The sequence below is a fragment of the Eschscholzia californica genome, unplaced genomic scaffold (assembly GCF_041429995.1).
Source record: "Eschscholzia californica isolate CP2 unplaced genomic scaffold, dmEscCali1.0.p SCAF_1, whole genome shotgun sequence".
Lineage (NCBI taxonomy): Eukaryota > Viridiplantae > Streptophyta > Magnoliopsida > Ranunculales > Papaveraceae > Eschscholzia > Eschscholzia californica.
This window is the reverse complement of record NW_028238198.1, coordinates 4,089,945-4,108,675: the sequence shown is the minus strand read 5'-3', so window position 1 is coordinate 4,108,675 and position 18,731 is coordinate 4,089,945. Positions and strand designations below refer to the sequence as shown.

The following is an 18,731-nucleotide window of genomic DNA, read 5'->3' as shown; positions in this document are numbered from 1 at the left end:
AGTTAACACCTATCAAAATATCAAACTCAACTCATTTTGGATTATGTATCAAAATTACAATGAATACAAAAGTGTGTGTTCCATTTGAAAGAAAGACCTAAATTCCTTCTCCTCATTTTACATCAACTCAAAAGGGAAGATAAAGCAGATTGAGTTAAACTTCCTAAGCTACTTCTCAAGCCTGAAACAGTATTCCCTAAGTATCGACACATACCCGTCTTCCCGAGATCGAGATAATCAAAACCTCGATACGCGCGTATCTGCCCTTCCAAGTACCTTGTGAGACTAGGCTCTGCAACATTAATAAGAGACAAAGAAGCATTCGTGTGCATCGATCGAGAAACTAGAAATCCTGCTAAAACTGGTTGCTTGGCTTTCACAAGCTCTGAAATAAAAGATGGGAATAAAAGAGTTCTGAAAATAACCAGATCACTTTCATCTACTCTACTTGTTTCTGATCTTCTAGATTTGAGCTCAGGTAACTGACTTTCTTGACAAAGACAAGATAATTGACCAAGTGAATAACATATATACGTGAATATTGTACTATATTTGGAGTTGGATAAAATAGTTGGTATAATTCCCGATGATAGTATGAGGGTAAGAATTTCAGGATCTGAACCTGTTCTGTCGAAGGAGCCTCGTTGTTTTAACTCATCTTCTACAGCTTCTAGGCACTGTATATGAATGGCTTGGTAAGGCAGTAGAAGAACTAGTTTCAGAGCTATCAAGTGATCTATCCTCATTGCTACCTGAGATAATTTTCGGGTTTCTTCCTCGTTTAGCAAGATGAGGTTAGATCTGGAAGAGGATCGGTCAATCATCTTGAAAACATTTGCAAATTGGTCCACAGAAATAAGTTTCTTAGTGATTCCCATCCAACATGTATGAAGTGGATGGACAGAAATGACTTTCTCTTTCTTTTCGGGTTTCTCGACTGGTTGTTGTTCTTCCTGAAAACTTTCCCATCCTTCGTCCCACTCATCTCCGCTCCAATTATCATTTCCAACATCAGAAGCTTCACCTGGATCTTCTTGATTCTTTTCATCTTTTTTGTTTTCAGTTATGAAGATTCCTTCCCACTCTTCTAAAATATTTTGCAGAGCTTCGAAATGGGCATCAGTTTTAGCAATTGCAGATAAGTTAGTAAAGCAGGACACTGCCAACTCGACAGTCGCTAGATCATCTGGAGTGATTTCAATGCTTGGAGAAATTATTGCTGCTAGTTGGGTCGATTTAAGGGCAACTAAGTTACCTGCAAACCTGCTTGAAGAATCGGCTCGATTTGGTGCGCCTTGATTGGGATAATCGTTAATAGAACCAGAACTGAATGATTCATCCCATCCTTTCCACGGTTGTACATTGAAAACAAGCTCAGAAGGAAGACCCTTGAGATTTCTTCCTGTGATGGATTGCATAAGTTCAAGAACATAAACCCTAACATGATTTTTCAACTGCATATTATCCGAGAAGGTAGCGAGTCTTCCCCAGACTGCATGTCTAACCATCTTCAGATCTTCTTGATTACCATCCAACTTACTTAGAGTCGAAAGCAAATTATGCAAGTTTTGACGATCACGAGATTCATTAACCAAATCAAGCAAAACTGCATCTAATATACTTACATAAAGATGAGGAAGATCGATCATACCATCTGGATCTGGATTACCATCTAATCCAGAACTAGCACTGGTTAGATTATGAGCTATTACTTCAGAGAATACTAGAGAAATAGCTTCAAACCCACAACCAGAAAGCATCATAGCTCTACAAAGTTTGAATATTCCACCAGTAAAACCTCCAGGGCCATGTCTGATATAATGTGAAACAGTGAGCCAGCCTTGATAGACTGATACTTTTACCTCCATTAATAGCTCTATGAAAACCTTGAGACATTTTGATTGGCATTCAGCATTGAACTTCACGAGTTTTCCTTCAGAATTATCATAACAAACAGCATCATAAACATCATTTGTTAGGCTGATCCAAAATTTCAAAAGCAATATGAGGCAGTTCATCCATTCTGATTCATCGTGTAGATTTCCAGACAACCAATTAATTGGAAAGCTTGTAATGTAGTATTGCTGCGTGATTTCCAAAACATCTTCTTGTGACAAGGATCTGATATAGTTCCGAACAGAACTGTAAATCCGCTGAAGTTCACTTACAAATCCTTCGAAGTTTTCTGGATCAGAAAAATCAATATTTGTTTTATAAGCAGTGACAAAACTTGTCAAAGTATTCCGAATATGGTGTCTGTAAACAGATTGCCATGATATGATACCCTTGGATGCTGAATCTGGAAAGAAGCTGATGAGAGTTCGTACCATTTCTGCCAAAGCTTCAACATTACATTCATCAATGTGACTATATACTTCTTCAGTGAAACATTCGATGTTCAAACCACCTAAGCCTGCAACATTTTTGAAGTTCAAGCTATTTATGAAGGAAATCCTTTTGCATTCTTGATCAAGAATCTTATAGTATTCAGCAAACTCTGGAGTATGTGAATCTGCAGTCTCAGAGTGTATATCTAACAATGGATACTCAGATCCTTTCAACTGCAAGTAGCAATCTGAAAGAATGCTGAATATGTAGGAGAGGCGCTGCTTGTTACAACCATCAATGGCAGGGTAGACATTGGAGTAAATTGTACTAACAAGTGAGGCAGCAGAAGAAAGTATTTCCACATTGTGCTCTGAAATTTCGGAGACAATATCATCATTTTCCCAGACCTCGGAAACAAGAACTGAACCAAGAAAGCGCAGCAGCACCTGAAAAAAACAGCGTATTAACAGACAGCAATGGCTCTAAATGCTCGTATATATCGTGTAATATTTGGGGATAATGCATCAATAAATGAGAGAGAGAGAGACCTTGGTTCTACTCAAGCCGTAGGTTTCAGCTAGCTTCAACACTTCCTTCAAGATAGACTTCTTCTCGACCTTCACTGAATCAATCACAGAGTAAACAGAATCCTCAATGTATTTGGAATCCTGGGACAGAAAACGTGCAGTGTCCACCCCAGGCAATATATTCTCCAGTTGTCTTGATTGATCTGTTAAAAGCTTCTGTTCTTCCAATTTTGATTTCCATTCCCTCCAAAATGTGGACTGTACTTTGTCACCCATCGCATCTGATTCCAATTACAAAATATAAATATAAATATCTGAAAGAAGAAATTTAACATTTTCCTTCAATAAGGCGGAAAACGTTGAAAGCTATAGAAGGACTTCATTTATAAAATACAGATGATTACATTCTGATGGTCACATTATTGTAATACAAATACCTGGACTGAGTGGCGATTGCTTCTCTTGAAACTTCTGCAATAGCAATTCCCTTCTCTTAGTGGGATCGGCACGATCGATGCCAGAGTTGTTCAGGGAACTGTATGACATTCCCATGTTCATAATGCTACATATTTCCCGGTATCCCTCCCTAGTTTTCAGCAACTCCTCTATTATTTGTGCTCCATGAAAAGCATCTCCAAGATTTAATAGGACAGAGCATCCTAGGATATCTTCATCTTCAGTAACAGGAGTTTCCATGATCGACTTCGCTAGATCGGCAACCAAGCCATCAGTTGGAGCAATATTGTTTCTAGCCAACCAAAATAAAATAGTCACCAGGGCCTGTGTTCTAACAGTTGTATATCGCTTTTTAACAGGAGATTTTGTATGAGAGGTCATCTTCTTCCTAAACTCTTCTTTCCTGCTCAATTCAAGCATCCATGGAAGCTCTGAAACAGCAAAAGATAGAACTTTTCCATTTTCCAGAAGAGTTTCCCAGTCGGTTCCATTCTTGTCAGATAAATCTTTTGCTATACTAGCAAGTACATTCTTAACGTTCTTAAGATAAACTGCTTGATCATCATTGTTTGCCACTTCAACTGAGCCATGGGTTACGCTTGCTAAATCCTGATTACCATGAGCTGGAAGTGAGAAAGCAGAGGAACCTTGATCAGATAAGTTTGGGGATGACCCAGACATATTTTGAAGTGTCTCACATTGACTTTGCATGTCCAGATCTTTCCATGCATGGAGCAACTCAGTAATGGACTGCTCGTCACAGTGGCACAAAGAGAAACCTAATAGCTCCTTGCGCGAGCTAGTATCCATGTTATCAAGGAACGGGCCTCTCGCTATTGCAGCACATAAGTCCCAAATACGCCCATGTCCTTTTTTAGCTAAAACAAGACACAGATCAAAAGCCAACTGCAGATCACCGGCAACTGCAGCTTCTCTTGCCACGGCTTCTTGAACAGCTGCAATATCATCTTGGGAGTTCAACCCTAGAAGTTTGGCAACCTCAATGAGTTCATCCAAGTTGAGATAAGCACTCATTTGACTCGTAATTACCATATTAATGATTTCCATTGGGTTTTTTATTTGCCTGAACTGTACAGGAAGAAGAGTCACTCCAAGGTTTGGAAGGTTCACGGTGAGTGCATCAATGATATCAGCTTCTGCTTTAACATTTCTGCTATTCGGGAAGATATTTAAGCACTCTTTTGCCTTCCAAATCTGAAAGAAAGGATAAATTTCTCTTAGGATTAGATAGGAACAAAGATAAAATATATCAATCTTATAGGAGGAAGACCAATCTTATAGGATGAAAGTACAAATTAAAGTTAGTAGCATGTATGTAATAACATGTGAGAAGCTGATGGATGATACGGTGGAAACATTTCGAAATTCAGTACCAGAAGCTTGACACACAACTATTCCGAACAATAACTGAAGAAGATAATAGGATGAGCTAGTTAAAGTCCCGTAAAATATGAAGGCAGCAACTCTCCGACTAGGCTTTAACTAACTGGAAGGAGAAACAGCAAGCCGAAGGATAACTACATTCATCCTCAGATAACTTGCACGCATAGAAATGAAAAATATTGCAAATAGTTCAACTCACCTCTGGGCTAGAAAGACTTGAAGCTGAGAAAAAGTACTCTCGTGCAACTTGAACGACAAGGTTTTCAGCCTTATCTGCTGCCAAAGCAACTGTAGCCGTTCCTTTTAAGTGGTTCCTTGCAAGAGAATATTTTCCAGCTTTTAGCAGTCCTCTACAGAATTCCATCAGCATATACTCTGTCTCTAGAAAAGGAAATGCTTTTTCCTGAAACCGCTGCATATCTCTCCACATGCTTGCCCACTCATTGTCCGCTCTTCCAGGTTGTCGACGGCCAAATTTTGAGAGAATGAGACGAAGAATCTGTTTTACAGCCTTTTCATCTGAATGAGCATCTTGAAGAAAAGTTATTGGTTTTGGAACCTGCAGTTAATCAAGAAGTAAAACTCAGTTCTTACTTTATATGTTCTTGAAATCTGACAGCAAGTGAACAAAATTTATTAAAAATATAGTCTCAACAGTTAAACCTCTAACATGAAATGAACAACATTTAACAATATAATCTCAATTGCTACAACTTGGGAACATGCTTTTTACGCATACTTTACTATTTTAGCCTTCTTCTATTTGTTCATTATCTTTTAACAATAACTTAAATAATATATTCATCACTTAAATAAGTTCTTATATTTTCCATGAATCTGGAATTATTTCCAGAGTAACAAAAATTCAACATTAGTTCAACAAAAAAAAAAACAAAAATTCAACAAGATATATATATATTTTTAACTTCGAATTCAACAAGATATTCCAGTCTCAAGCGGATTAAATATCACACAAGAACTGTAATTTAGTACCTCACTTACCATCGATGACAAAGTACTTATTTGAAAAGCGAGAAGACAGATGTATACCTGGTAATACGCCAAGAGTCTCCCTACTTCTACGTGGCCTTCGGCAATTTGTACTCTTTTCTCTAGACTATCAGCATATATGCTGTTATCTGCAATATAACCTTCGTCAAATTTTATTTACAAAGAAATTCCTACTTTAGATTGATGGAATCCCGAGTTACTTTTTAATACTGTAAAACATTTAATTGCATGCTGTGTTACCAGAACACTTCAAGAGGGGTTGAGGAGTCATCAGTCATGGCAGAGATTTCATTTTTTAGTAGAAATCAGAAGTTTCTACAATTTACTTAACTGACTTGTATCCTATGTTTGCTGGGAACCACAAAAATCTGGCTTTATGTGTTGGATAAAACTTTGACAAAATGGATATTCATAGCCTACCCTTAATTTTTGGAAGCTTTGACAAAATGGATGCCATTGTATTCCATCTATCTATTAGACTGCACAAATATATGCACTGCAAAGCACACTCAACAGCTTCAACCTCATCCAGGAAAATGCCATCAACTTGGAAATCGCCACAGCCGGCCTCAATAACAGTTGAGCATATGTCTAATTTATTATCTGAAGCCATCTCTTTCAGCCATCTAACCAGAAATGATTCAGTCCGCTTATCTCCAATCAGCTGATCTTCAGAAGCTGAAGCCATGAAAACGGAACAGTTTCGCATGAAGGGAATAGCTTTGTCGCGTAATCTTTCTAACACCTTATCATCTTTGACTCTACTAATCATCATTTTGAACTTCTCATAGTCAGATAATTGTTCCCATGATCCAAGACTCATAGTAAAATTTTCTTCCTCGTCAGTTTCATCAGAATAAATAAGCTGATATAAATATGATATCTCCTCATTGAATGATTGCAACTCCGAAATACCCTTGCGACAAGCAAATTCCACCAAACAAAGAGAGTTGTCTAGTTGCCCACTAGCACTATCAATATCCCTGGCCCTAGTTTTGTACCACAAAGATAGTTCATCTACCGACGGCCACTGAAGTCCCATACGTTGCTTTATAATGGATTCAGTTTCGACTGGGATTCTGCTAGAATCATCCCCGGTCATTTTGTTGATGAAAGTGACCATTTTTTCACATTCAACCCAATCTTCTTCCCTTAGAACAAATGTCGTGGGAGGAGATATCCCTGGAAGAAGCTGCCCATAAGTTTGTACTGGAATTGTTTCAGGAATCGCAGCCAAAATTTTCAACATGAAAGAAGACAGGGAATACGGATGACGCTTGAAAAGTAAGTTCAAGGCCCCAATTTTTCCACTCTCAGCAAGAGCTACAGCAGCTTCATTGAGAGGTATGATACGAAATTTGCTGTACTCCTGCACAGAGAACCTGGACTAAGTTGTATAAGTAGGTACGCTGATAAGTGATAAATAAATCTATTGCTGAAATACATCAAGAAGGAAATATAGTAAAGGGCATAAAAGAACACAAAAGTAACGTCTACAAACCTGTCACCTGCAAAAGAAAAGGAGTTGGAATAACTCCTTAAATAACCAAAGTAGATAACATTAGAGGAGTGCCTAGGTAGGTCAAAGTAACAATCTCTGTTTAGTTTTCTAGGATCGGTATGAGAAAGGTGATGTACCTGCCCATGTTTATCCCGATAAATGTCTCCAACCTGTCTTTAAATAGCAACAGCTGAAGCCTGTCCATTCGGAAATCCCAATGTTTGTTAGGTTCACTGTCCTCTAAATTCGAAAATCTGTACTTGTCTGTGATACGAAGCCCATACGAAAGTAAGGATTTTGCAGCTTCTTCTGTTGGTCCTATCTTTTCTAAACATTCTGAAAGTACAAAATCCTGATCTTTGATACTTGATAAAATTATATTTATTTCACTTGTTCCTTGATTAGAATGCAACCACTGCGATTTCAAGACAGCGTCTCTGTCCAGCCCATGACGATTAGCGAAGTCCATGGCAGCCTCATAATGTTGATTGCTGATTAAACTATTATACATTTCTGAGACGGATTTCTCTGAAAATGATATCAAATTCCAATTCAGTTTACCAACATCTAACTGATTCAACCTGTAATCAATGCCCTTTCTTATATTGCCAACCTCTGATTTTCCTCTTTCAACAGCTGGAATATGTGAATCTGTTTCCTCAGATGATAAGCACTCTACAAGGAAATACATCCTTGGCACTGCTGAACTCTTTCAAGGACAGGCATTGAAAATACGAGATCGTTTTCCAAAAGTTTCATATCAGAAAGAACGTCAAGCATTGTTACAGCACCAGACATTTTTGCGAGAAGAAGGTCAGACCACCAAGTGAAATCTGCAATAGCATTCAAGCAATTTCTTCTTCCGTCGAAACCAATAACAGCGAGAGAAGACTTTTATGAAACTTTAGGTATGTTAATTAGGCCTTCACACTGAGGACTAGAAACCACTACTTCTAAATCCAAGTCGCTAGTTTTACGCCATAAAGAAATGCAATACAGTCCTGAAAGAGAAAGAGAACCGAAATGATTTAAAAGCATTATCACATCAAAACAAAATTGGAAGCACATTTGTTCCTACTCCCAAGTAGCTTGAATAGTTGAATGTGGTACGACTAGAGTTGTACCAAAACTGCCCCCCGACAAAGAATTGTTTGGAACTAGAGAAAAAATAATGTTAAAAAACAAAAATATGTATCCATACCTGATCCATCTCTAGAGTTCCCTTTTATGTTAGTAGGACTACCAACTACAATTAGCAAAGAATGTTCTGGATGGTAGTCGAGGCATGACACACTCTGGGAGAGTTGATTCTTTAGAGTCAGTCGCTTATTTGAAGTGTTTATAGAGGAGTCCGACACACTTGGCTCTCGACCGACCTCAACGTGATGAATCAATCCATCTGATGTAACCACGCTAAAAGTGCAACTGTAAAAATTTGAAATACAGAGACACAACGACAACGTGATCTCAGTTTATCTTTCTCTTCATCATAACCTCATATTAAAAGTATTCTAGTCAAATTCAAACTTTGCGGTAAACAAAGATTTCTTTTGAGATCTTAAACAAAATCTTATGTTAAACATCTAATTTACACATAATATAATTCGGATTCAGATTGATAAAAAAACACACACAATTTAAATCTCAATGGAGTGGGGAACTTCAGAGATTATGCTTAAAGGGTTTCATTGTAAGGGGTTTTCATATGTATGCGACTATTACTTTTAGGTCTGGTTGGTGGATGCACATGGAACTATGAAATGGATACTTACAAACAAGAAGTTTTGTCCTCTGGATCACCCAGCACAATCAGTCCTATAATAGGTACAGTCACTTTCAACTGCTTCTTCGTAATTTGTGTTATCTCTTCTCCATTCGCTTTAATGAAATAGATTGTATCAGTTTCATCAATAACTCCAAGAACTTGATGATAATCTGACCAAGCTCCATATGTAAATGCACAATTCCTGGTCTGACTTGAATGTCAGGAATTACGAGTAAGGAAAATTTCTTTTGTTCAAATGCACAAATACACAGTCCCAAAGTGATATAGGCAGGACTGTCAATGTCGTCAATATAATCACTAAGTATAAAGGTTTACCACTAACCACATTTAGGCTCTAGCATTCTCATGAGCTGACATAATGTTACCTCAAACAAGATAGGAGAGGAATGACAATAGAAATGTCTCAGAATGCAAGCAAATGAGGATGTGCAGTTAAACCACTTTAGTGCAAAATGAAGGTAAAATTTGCTCTTTTTCCTATTGATGGTAGCCAACTTAAGTAACCGAGGGGCAACTTAGATAGCAGCTCTAAAGGAAAGTCAAATGTTCTACTTATGACTTCTGGCTCCAGATACCTTGATATGAACAACCTAAGTTCCATTCTAAAATCTCTACCATCCATATTATTCACATTGAGTTCAAAAGATATCAATGAATGACACATTGAGACCTATACCCTAACGAGAATGAGAAAATGTAATTTAACTTATTAACACTTCTCGAGGAAATCATTTGAAGTAAGCCTTACCAATAAAAACACCACATGGCTTCTCGTAGTTATCGTCTTTCCTCAAGATTGTAACTTTATTTGCACTAAAGTGGTTTAACTGCAATTTCCTATGCCTGGAAGTAGGGTTTGGTCCGTTTGGAAAGTCGAATGTGTGAAGTAACATATAAAATATGATATCTAAAATATCATATCTAAAATATAGATCATTTCCTATGCCTTATACCTAACCTACCTATTCAAGGACCATAGCTTAAGTCTTTTGGTTAATAAACCATTGAAGAGATGAACAAAACTGGATCGAAAGTAGCATATAACATATCTAAAATAATATAAATCAGATCTAAGAAAAAGTTGAAGAACACTCAAAAATCAAAGTAACAAATCAGAGTTAAAGAACATTCATGCCTAAAAATATAAACTAAATCGAAAGTAACATAGGAAATCAGAAAACAATTGGGATTGTTTCACAATGCAAGTAGATTAAACCATAATTCTGATATTTTGTTTAACATCCCAATTGACCAACAATCCTAACCCCAGTTCTCATTGTTTAACTACATTACAATCGAGGATAACTGCACGATTACTTATCGCCCAATTTCTATACAAAGGGTAGCTAGATTCCAGAGTGCATGATATACTACTAGTTCATCATTACAAGTAACAAAACACTAGGTTCAAAGATATGGACTACTGACTGTGCGTGCTCGAAGACATATATATTGTCAAACACTTCATGGTATACTGACAAAATCACTACATGATCTTGAATACCAAAAACAACAATATTTATACTTGTATAGGATTAATAACTTACTAAATGATTACATTTTGAATATGAAATCCCTAATGATTCTTTAGATTTGAACATGAAATACAAAAACTACAAACAGAGCAGCAGCAACATTCAAAAATACATAAGAGTAATAACTTACTGCTTAATTCAAATTCGACCAAAACCCTAAAAACAAAACAAAAACCATGAAAACTAGGTTATATTTTCGGCCACAAAATTCTAAGTGCTAGACCCTTCCTTTCTACCTCACTGGAACTTCTCTAGCTGGCTGGTGAAGAGAAAGTTGAGAACAAGCAGTCAATTCCCCAAAAATTATCTATCACAACTCACGAGTTCAATCGTTTTGGGTCCGACACCTACTTTTTGACTTCCTCATTTTTCGAACCGCATCCATTATTTATCATTGACAAGATAGAAAAATGCCTTCATGAGTATAACGTCCAAAATAATGTTCAAAAATGGTTTAGTGTCAAATCTTTTCAAAAAATAGATTTTTAGTCCTTTTCCAATATGGACATAAAAACCCATGTTTTATAAAACTAACTACCATCCATGTCCCACCTTCATATTTAGCGGGTTTTTTATTTTGGGGCGGAAAGAATCTGAAAAGGCAAGATTTGGGCGTGATTTGCGGTTTTAATAGGAAGTAACGGATCAAGGATATTTTCCAAAACTAATTTGGAAAACGGATATTTTCCAAAACTGATTTTCTCTCTCATCCTTTCAGATTTGGAAACCAAATCTAATATCCCTCTTTCCGAGTCAAATCAAGGACCGAATTTTTCTAGGATCAAATTGACTTAGTTTTATTTTTTTAATTAAAATAAGATTATTTTTCTTGATATTTGATATTACATTTATTTAATAATTTGATTGTAGATCGTTCTCGCTCTAGATCTCTTTCATTCTCAATGACCATTTCTATATCGTTCTCGCTCTAGATCTCTCTCTCTTTCATTGTAGATCACTCGCATCTCTCTCGTTGTAGACATATCTCTCTCTAGATTAGTTTTCCTTTCTTTTTTTCTCTTTCTCGCAGTCTTTATCTCTGTTTATCGCAGTCTCTCTCTCTCTCTCTTGCAGTCTGTATAGATCTCTCTGTGTTGATCAGAGTTCGTGGCCACGAAACGTTTTGCAGCTACGAAATGTTTTGCAGCCACGAAATGGTCAGGGTCAGGAAACGTTTTGTGACCAGCGACCACGTAATTATCGCAGGGTTTCACCAGAACCTCTCCTCGAGGTTTTGTTCCGGCGAAGGGAAGTGTCCCCTTCGCTGGAACAGTTTCTGAGAGATACAAAAAGAGGGAAAAAAAAATAAGAGATCAATTGAGAAACAATGAAAGATTGGCGCGAGAAATAGTGAGAGATCGAGAGACATATATAGTGAGAGCAATAGAGAGAGGTAGTGAGAGAGAGGGAGAGACTAAGAGAGAGAGTAACAATGAGTGAGAGATGAGAAGAGAGGAGAGAGAATAGGTGGCAACGGTGGTGGGAAGTTGTGGTGGTGAAGGTGATAGAGAAGATGAAGATTAGGGGGCAATGTTTGATCAAGTTAATTTTTGACTTAAAATATAATAAGGTCCATGGGTTTTAAGTCCAAAATAAAGTTCAAAAAAAGTTTAAGGTCCAATCTTCCCAGAAAATAGGTTTTTAGTCCTTTTCGTTTTGTAAGAGACATTGTTGATAAATAACGTGTTATGTATGACACATATAAAAAAAATGAAATAAAGTATGGAAAGCATGAAATAAAGTATGAAACTTTAACAATAGATAACAGGTAATTTATGAAACAAAACAAGAACTTTTAAACAGAAAAATACTGTAACTTTAAAGTCTAGACTTACTTTAACTAATTTGGACTAAATATCAATTATAATTATTATTTTAGTTTAAAATCCTATATTAATATTAGGGGGACTAAATATGTGTTTAGGGGTAGATTTTTGGACTAGGAACCAAAAAATTCAATATAATATTCTCCCGAGAATGTACAAAAAAACATGAATTCCCTAGAGAATTTATTCCCCGGAGATTGTTCCTTATTCCCCAAAGCCGCGGCCTAAGTTAATTCCACTATTTTTCTTCCAGATTTGTTAATATGAATAGAAGTAATATTGAAGTTGAACAGTCTTATAAACATCATAGTGTTTCAAATAAATTTTATGAATGTGACATTTTCCTATAGGGTCATTAGGCCCAACCGCGAGCCCAGATAGGTTCGAAAGACTCAATCCATCAGCTTAGTATTGACAGTTTTGTATTGACAGTTTTGCCATTACCATAGATCTTACTGTTTCACTACAAATATGATCATTCATTCCTACACAAAAATATCACTAGTTGACATTTATACCAGGACCGCTTTATAATATAATAAAATACTGAAAAATGGAACAGAATTTCAGTGTGAAATATGAATCAGAGTATATCCTTGAGGTTGAAGCTCAAAGAGAGTTACAAGAACAGAAATATAAGGGAACCTACCAAAATTTCAAAATACTAGTTCCGCTCAACCATAAGTTAACCAATTTCCTCCTAATGATCCTCGCCGATACTAATACCTTACAAACTGGCGATTATCGCCTTCTTTCTGTCTTCCATAAGGGTTGCTTTCACTAATTCCATGGCGGTGCCCATCACCAACTTTACGGGCTTTCTTTCTAAACTTAGAGGCATTGCTATCTATTGTAAGATTTATCTTTGGTGGGCCAGAGAAGCAAAATGAAGCAGCGACGCCCTGTTCAACAAAAGCTCATGATGAGTAAGCATAATCATCATATAGAGAAACACGAAATATCGGTTATGTGAATTGTAAATGGTATTTAAGTATGAAGTACCTGAAGGTTGAGTTGATGAACGTTGAAGATGTCTTTCATTGAGTGTGAATTGTAAGCTAGTATGTAAGATCTGTAAGCTTCCTTCGCCGATTTGTTCAAATAATAGTTACCTTCCACCAGTTTCTCCTGCACAAGTTGACACATTTAATTTCTACGCACTTAATCATCAATTGGGACGGTCCAACATCTCTATCTATCCATCTATTTAGGTCATAACCTCAAAAAGTTCCACCGTATGAAAGAAAATGAAAGAAAATGAAAGGATGATTAAAGAATAGATGCATACCAAGTGAGACTGAACGTTTGCCAGCTTCTTTTGATCAAATTCATATTCTTTGACTGGTACTTTGGCAGCCTGCCGAGTTAAAAGAAAGCATAGCATCAGAGAGATCTCTCACACGTGATCACACTTCAGAAAGCAAATAGAGAATGGGTGATCTTGTTTATAAAATAGAATACCTTAAGGTAACGAAGAAATTGCAACTCTTCGGGTATTAAGAAAAGTAGAGCATGTCCTTTTCCACCTTCACCTCGTGCTGTTCGTCCAACCCGATGAATATATTCCTGAAAGAACAACAACCAAGCCACGGTGAAACTATTTCTTGATAGATATATAGGCTACAATATATGAAGGAGCTCATGAGCTAAGAAAAGTGCACACCTTGGGTTCATCAGGAGGATCATACTGCACAATCCAATCCTACAAGAAAGTAAGACAAAATCGACGTGAGAAATCTTCGACTATACAAAAAATACTCTAGTTCTAGTTGAAGACAATAGATTAGAAACATACAACAGCAGGAATATCGAGCCCGCGAGCGGCAACATCTGTACATAATAAGATGCCCTTCTCCGCTTTGCAAAAGTCAAAAAATGTGGAAGTACGTTTCTGTTGCTTTTGTTTTCCATGGATATCGAAGCAATCAATTTGAATGTACTTGAGAAGCTCTGAATGATATTTAACCGAGTTACAAGATGAGAAGAAAACCATCACTTTCTTTGAGAGATTCCTTTTCAGAAAGGAATATAAAAGAATGAATCTCTTCTCACTCGGCACAATACAGTAACCTTGCTGCAACCCCTCGACAGTAACCTGTATCAGAAGTCATTCTTGTCAGCTTCATTAGAAGTATATACGTTAAACCATATACAAATCTTTGTAATAATTAGTATACCTTGGACCTCCCATCATCCACATCAATATATACAGGGGTTGTCTGAAATGACAAGCGAGCAAGATCTTCAACCTGCAAAATATTTTGTTTTCATTTAGTCTTATCTCTATCGAAAAATATCTGGTATTTTGAGACACTATACAAGCCATCAGGACAGAAGAAACAAACATAACTAGGTTGAGATTCAGATTTCATATACAAACCTTCTTCGTCTGGGTTGCGGAGAAAAGAGCAGTCTGCCTCTCCTGAACATATGAAAGAGCGAAAATTAGTCCACACAAGTCGTAACTAGAAACTAGAAAGTACTTACGAAAGCTGAATTCAAAGACAATGGATCAAGCGAGAATTGAAACAAATAAGAAGTCGTTCCCCACGAACATCACTAAGGAATGATATATCACAACTAGGTTGGGTTTACAAGCTCTTACCTTTGGCAAAAGCTTTATAATCTGCTTCATTTCTTCCTCAAAGTTTGCTTCCAAGATTCGATCAGCTTCATCAATTATGAGGCACTGCACATTCAAAATAGTTCTTAGGAAACGAAAATAAAAATTTAACAGAAGTTAAGGAATTAATCCTACTTCGATACTACAACAAATCAGTAATATAACACAAACTTATAATTCATAAAAAGAAGGTTGCAAATAAAAATACAGGCAGTAAAAGCACTAAAATAGACAGATGTTGATACGTATATCAAGGTTCCAAACTTATAAATGGATGTAGTATATAAAAGACAGTTACCTTCAAGTTCTTATAGATAAACCCCTTAGTATTTTGAAGATGGTCAAGTAGTCTACCAGGAGTAGCTACTAAAAGGTTTACCCCTTTCACAAGACGCTCTGCTTCTCCTCTTCGAGCAGCACCACCAATAACCAAACCAAGCGTCTGAGTGTGATACTTGAGAAGGTCCTTTGCCACAGAATGAGTCTACATCATTCAAATGGATGGTTAGCATAGGGAATTGAACTACACACTCTTTTCTAGATATAACATTACTTTTCAAGATGAAAAGAATATTCAGTGGAAATGCAGGCAAGAGATTCAAAGCGGAGTTTTAGCATTAGACAGGTTCTTCAATTACTTTAGACTTGAACTCCAGAAGGAATCTCAATATCTCACTACTACAAGATCAAGTGATCCGCCGTACTTGTACAAACAGTGTCATGAGGTGCAGCTCCATTTTGGAGAATCAACATTATATCGTGTGTGGTGTAATTTATGTGTTACAATTGTGCAGATTACGGATAGCATTTAATCATTTAAGACCATTTACTTGAAATAAATGAAACAGAGAATAACAATCATACCTGTATGGCGAGCTCTCTAGTTGGGCAAATGATAACAACACCAGTTCCATTGCGAGGGGAAAAAGAAATGTGATATAGTAATTCAACGGCTGGAACTAAGAAAGCTAAAGTCTTTCCAGAACCGGTCCTTGCAGCTCCAAGAACATCTTTGCCTTCTAGAAGTGGTGGAATAGATCTAGCTTGAATCTGCAATTGAGAAGCATAAGATCAGATTTTAGACTTCATACGTTTCATGGAGCGGAAGACATAGATAGAGCTTCCAACACAGTATAACAACTGCACATAGCAGCTGCTTTAGAAGCATTAACTTAGGGTTTCAGTGCAATAAACGAAATTTGGTGTCACCCATTTTAACAAAATAAAAAGATTAATTTTGGGATCATTCTCTCGCTAACTTGAAAATTAAACAACTTTTTAAACAGCATATACCTGAGTCATATTCTCAAAACCCATGTCTTTAATGGCAGTCATTGTGGGTTCAGAAACTTGCAATAAGGAGAAAGCTTGGGTACTCATAATCCCAGACCCTTTTTGAAATTTCAGCTTTTTAGGCTCGTCTACTTTCTCCTCATCATCTTCTCCTTCAGTCATGTCTAGTTTACTTTCCTCCCCCATCTCCTCTTCATCTTCTTCTTCTTTTTCTTCTTCAATATCTGACGCTTTTGATTTTGATTTCTTCTTTTTCTTCTCACTATCTTTCTTTTTATGCTTTTTCTTTTCATTCTTCTTTATCAGCTCTTGGTGTTCACGTTGAGCCTCTTCTTCCTCTTCTACCAGTTCATTGATAGCTTCTTCTTCAGAAGAATCCGAGAGTGCTAATCTATCTCTCTTTCTGTTCTTTGCTTTAACCTTTTCTTTATTTCCAGCCATGGCGACCAGTTATAACCTAAAAGAGATAAAAACACAAAAGTTACAACCTCATCAGAAGAACACCGAATCACATATGTTGTTGCATTAGGCGGCTCACAAGTCATACATACTACCATATATAGAATGTAACCCTAATTTCAACAAGCATCAATTAACTTAAAAAAGGAGTACAAGAAAAGATATTAAGAAGAAGAAAGCAGAGAGAAACTAGGGTTGTGAAGTGTAGTTTGAGTGTTCAGTTCCATTGAACAGTAAGAAGCAGAAGTAGAAGATGAAGAAAACGGAAACAATCATTACCTTTGAAGTTGAAGAACTGATTTAGGGAGTTTTGATTCTGGAAGAACAAGTTGAAAATGACGATTTTACTTCTCTCTCTGTTCTTTTGAACGATTAGCTGTTAGTTGGGAGAAATAGCTAGGGTTTTACTTTAGAGAACCTAATATGTTAGAAACCTGAGATCGGGGTGCCTATATATAAGCGTGACGCCGGGGATTGTAAGACGGGTAAACAATACACGGTTCCATTACCTGGGATATAAGAGCGGGTAAGGGTTTCAGGAGTAAGCCCAAGCTGGCCCATCAACTATAGGTGAGTCGGACGCTTTCCCGTCTGAGCCTAGCGTTTCCGTCTAGGTTTGGCATAATTCTTACCCCTGCTTGGAGTTTCCATATGTGAGCAGAGGCCCCAAAACAAAGAAACCAAGAGAAATGCCCTCCAAAAAAGGCCTAGGAAATGGGTGCATAAGCGCTTGGACGTGGCGCCTAACGTAGGAACCAAAAGAGGAGCAAATGAGGTTGCGAAGAAGTGAAACCCTGAAGCCTATATATTAAAAAGAAAATTACGGGCTGAGTTCACAAATCACATATATGTAACACTTCAACAAATATTCCAGGTGAACACTGGCCATCATCACGAAGTTTGGACATTAGGCTTGGTCTAGCTCCAAAGTATCACAGCCTGATAAAGGAGTTGGCCCCTTTACCCCCTGGATTCAAGTTTGTTTGGCAAGCACATTATTTTAGTTTCTATTATCATACTTATCCCATGCTCCTAAACAAGAAAAATGAATTTGTTAGACACGAGAAAGCTTAGTATACATATTGGCTTATAAATAGTCTTTTAACGAAAATTAATACCTAATCTTATGTTTCAAACCTATCTACACTTAATTATCTTTTGTTCTATATAAATTGTCTTGGAATTAAAATTAAAATGTTGGAGAAAATTGAATTTAGAAAACAAAAAAATATCAAAAGGAAAACAACGTACCTACGGAATAATGGGAGAACAAGAACAAGATTTGAGAAAATGGAGTTAAGGTGATGAAGGGGATGACTAAAGCTGGGGGATTAAGTTCTGAATACCTCGTTGGAGTTGTTGTTCAGTTACATTTTCGTCTCCATCTTCTCTAATGTTTCATATTTCCACATGTATTCATCTCTGATCTTCGCCTTCATCTCATCTTCGTCTTCTTTAATCATTGTACAGTGCTAGGAGAGCACGTACGAGCATATAGGTCGGAGGGCCAAAGACGAGGTCGTTGGGGCCAGAAGCTTCTTGAGCCATGTACGGAGGTGCATTCATGTCTTGCCAAGAGCGAGTATGCTTGGTTGAAAGATTGATGTTTCCTTGTGGAAATAGGCTAAACAAGAACTTTGCTACTATAGGAGGGGTGGTCTCCCTTCTTCATATGCATCCAGCATATGCCAAGACCTCGTGGATGGGAGCTCGCCCATCTTAGCATGGTATGCACGAAAGTGAGCATCCTCGTGGCGCAACCCATGAGGCCTGCCTAGCGTATGCGAGAGAATGAAGCATATTGCACGGGTTCCCTTGTCATAGGAAATGGTGTTTTAGATAAATAAAGTTTTAAATAGTTATTTGAAGCTCTATAAATGAAGTTTTTTTTGTGTTTCTTTATCTTATTATGTTCAGTCTTCTTATGAGATTTTTGAGTTTACTTCCACATTATATAATTTCTTAGCAATTTGAAAATATTT

General features: G+C 37.1%; 2 protein-coding genes across 4 annotated transcripts; both read right to left on the bottom strand.

Annotated features, from left to right (window-relative positions):
* Positions 1-18: 18 nt before the first annotated feature.
* Positions 19-10,908, bottom strand: LOC147563383 (MAG2-interacting protein 2-like). Of its 3 annotated transcripts, none has more exons than XM_086637399.1 (10): positions 10,679-10,908; positions 9,000-9,105; positions 8,429-8,652; positions 7,365-8,228; positions 6,147-7,108; positions 5,766-5,854; positions 4,915-5,274; positions 3,293-4,526; positions 2,877-3,136; positions 19-2,774 (listed from the first exon to the last, which is right to left on the bottom strand). In XM_086637399.1, exons 4-10 carry the CDS (start codon positions 7,916-7,918, stop codon positions 123-125), a joined length of 6,111 nt encoding a protein of 2,036 aa, XP_086493525.1. In that variant the 5' UTR covers positions 7,919-8,228; positions 8,429-8,652; positions 9,000-9,105; positions 10,679-10,908; the 3' UTR covers positions 19-122. The 3 variants fall into 3 exon arrangements, with proteins under 3 accessions (XP_086493525.1, XP_086493521.1, XP_086493531.1); XM_086637395.1 differs by having other exon boundaries at positions 9,000-9,199; positions 10,679-10,830; XM_086637405.1 differs by lacking the exons at positions 8,429-8,652; positions 9,000-9,105; positions 10,679-10,908 and having other exon boundaries at positions 6,147-7,095; positions 7,365-7,680.
* Positions 10,909-12,885: 1,977 nt separating this feature from the next.
* Positions 12,886-17,724, bottom strand: LOC147563382 (ATP-dependent RNA helicase HAS1-like). The gene is made up of 13 exons (XM_086637384.1): positions 17,029-17,724; positions 16,291-16,747; positions 15,862-16,047; positions 15,296-15,481; positions 14,980-15,063; positions 14,755-14,796; positions 14,552-14,623; positions 14,170-14,469; positions 14,038-14,076; positions 13,836-13,940; positions 13,663-13,731; positions 13,377-13,502; positions 12,886-13,276 (listed from the first exon to the last, which is right to left on the bottom strand). Exons 2-13 carry the CDS (start codon positions 16,729-16,731, stop codon positions 13,094-13,096), a joined length of 1,833 nt encoding a protein of 610 aa, XP_086493510.1. The 5' UTR covers positions 16,732-16,747; positions 17,029-17,724; the 3' UTR covers positions 12,886-13,093.
* Between the last annotated feature and the right edge of the window lie 1,007 nt (positions 17,725-18,731).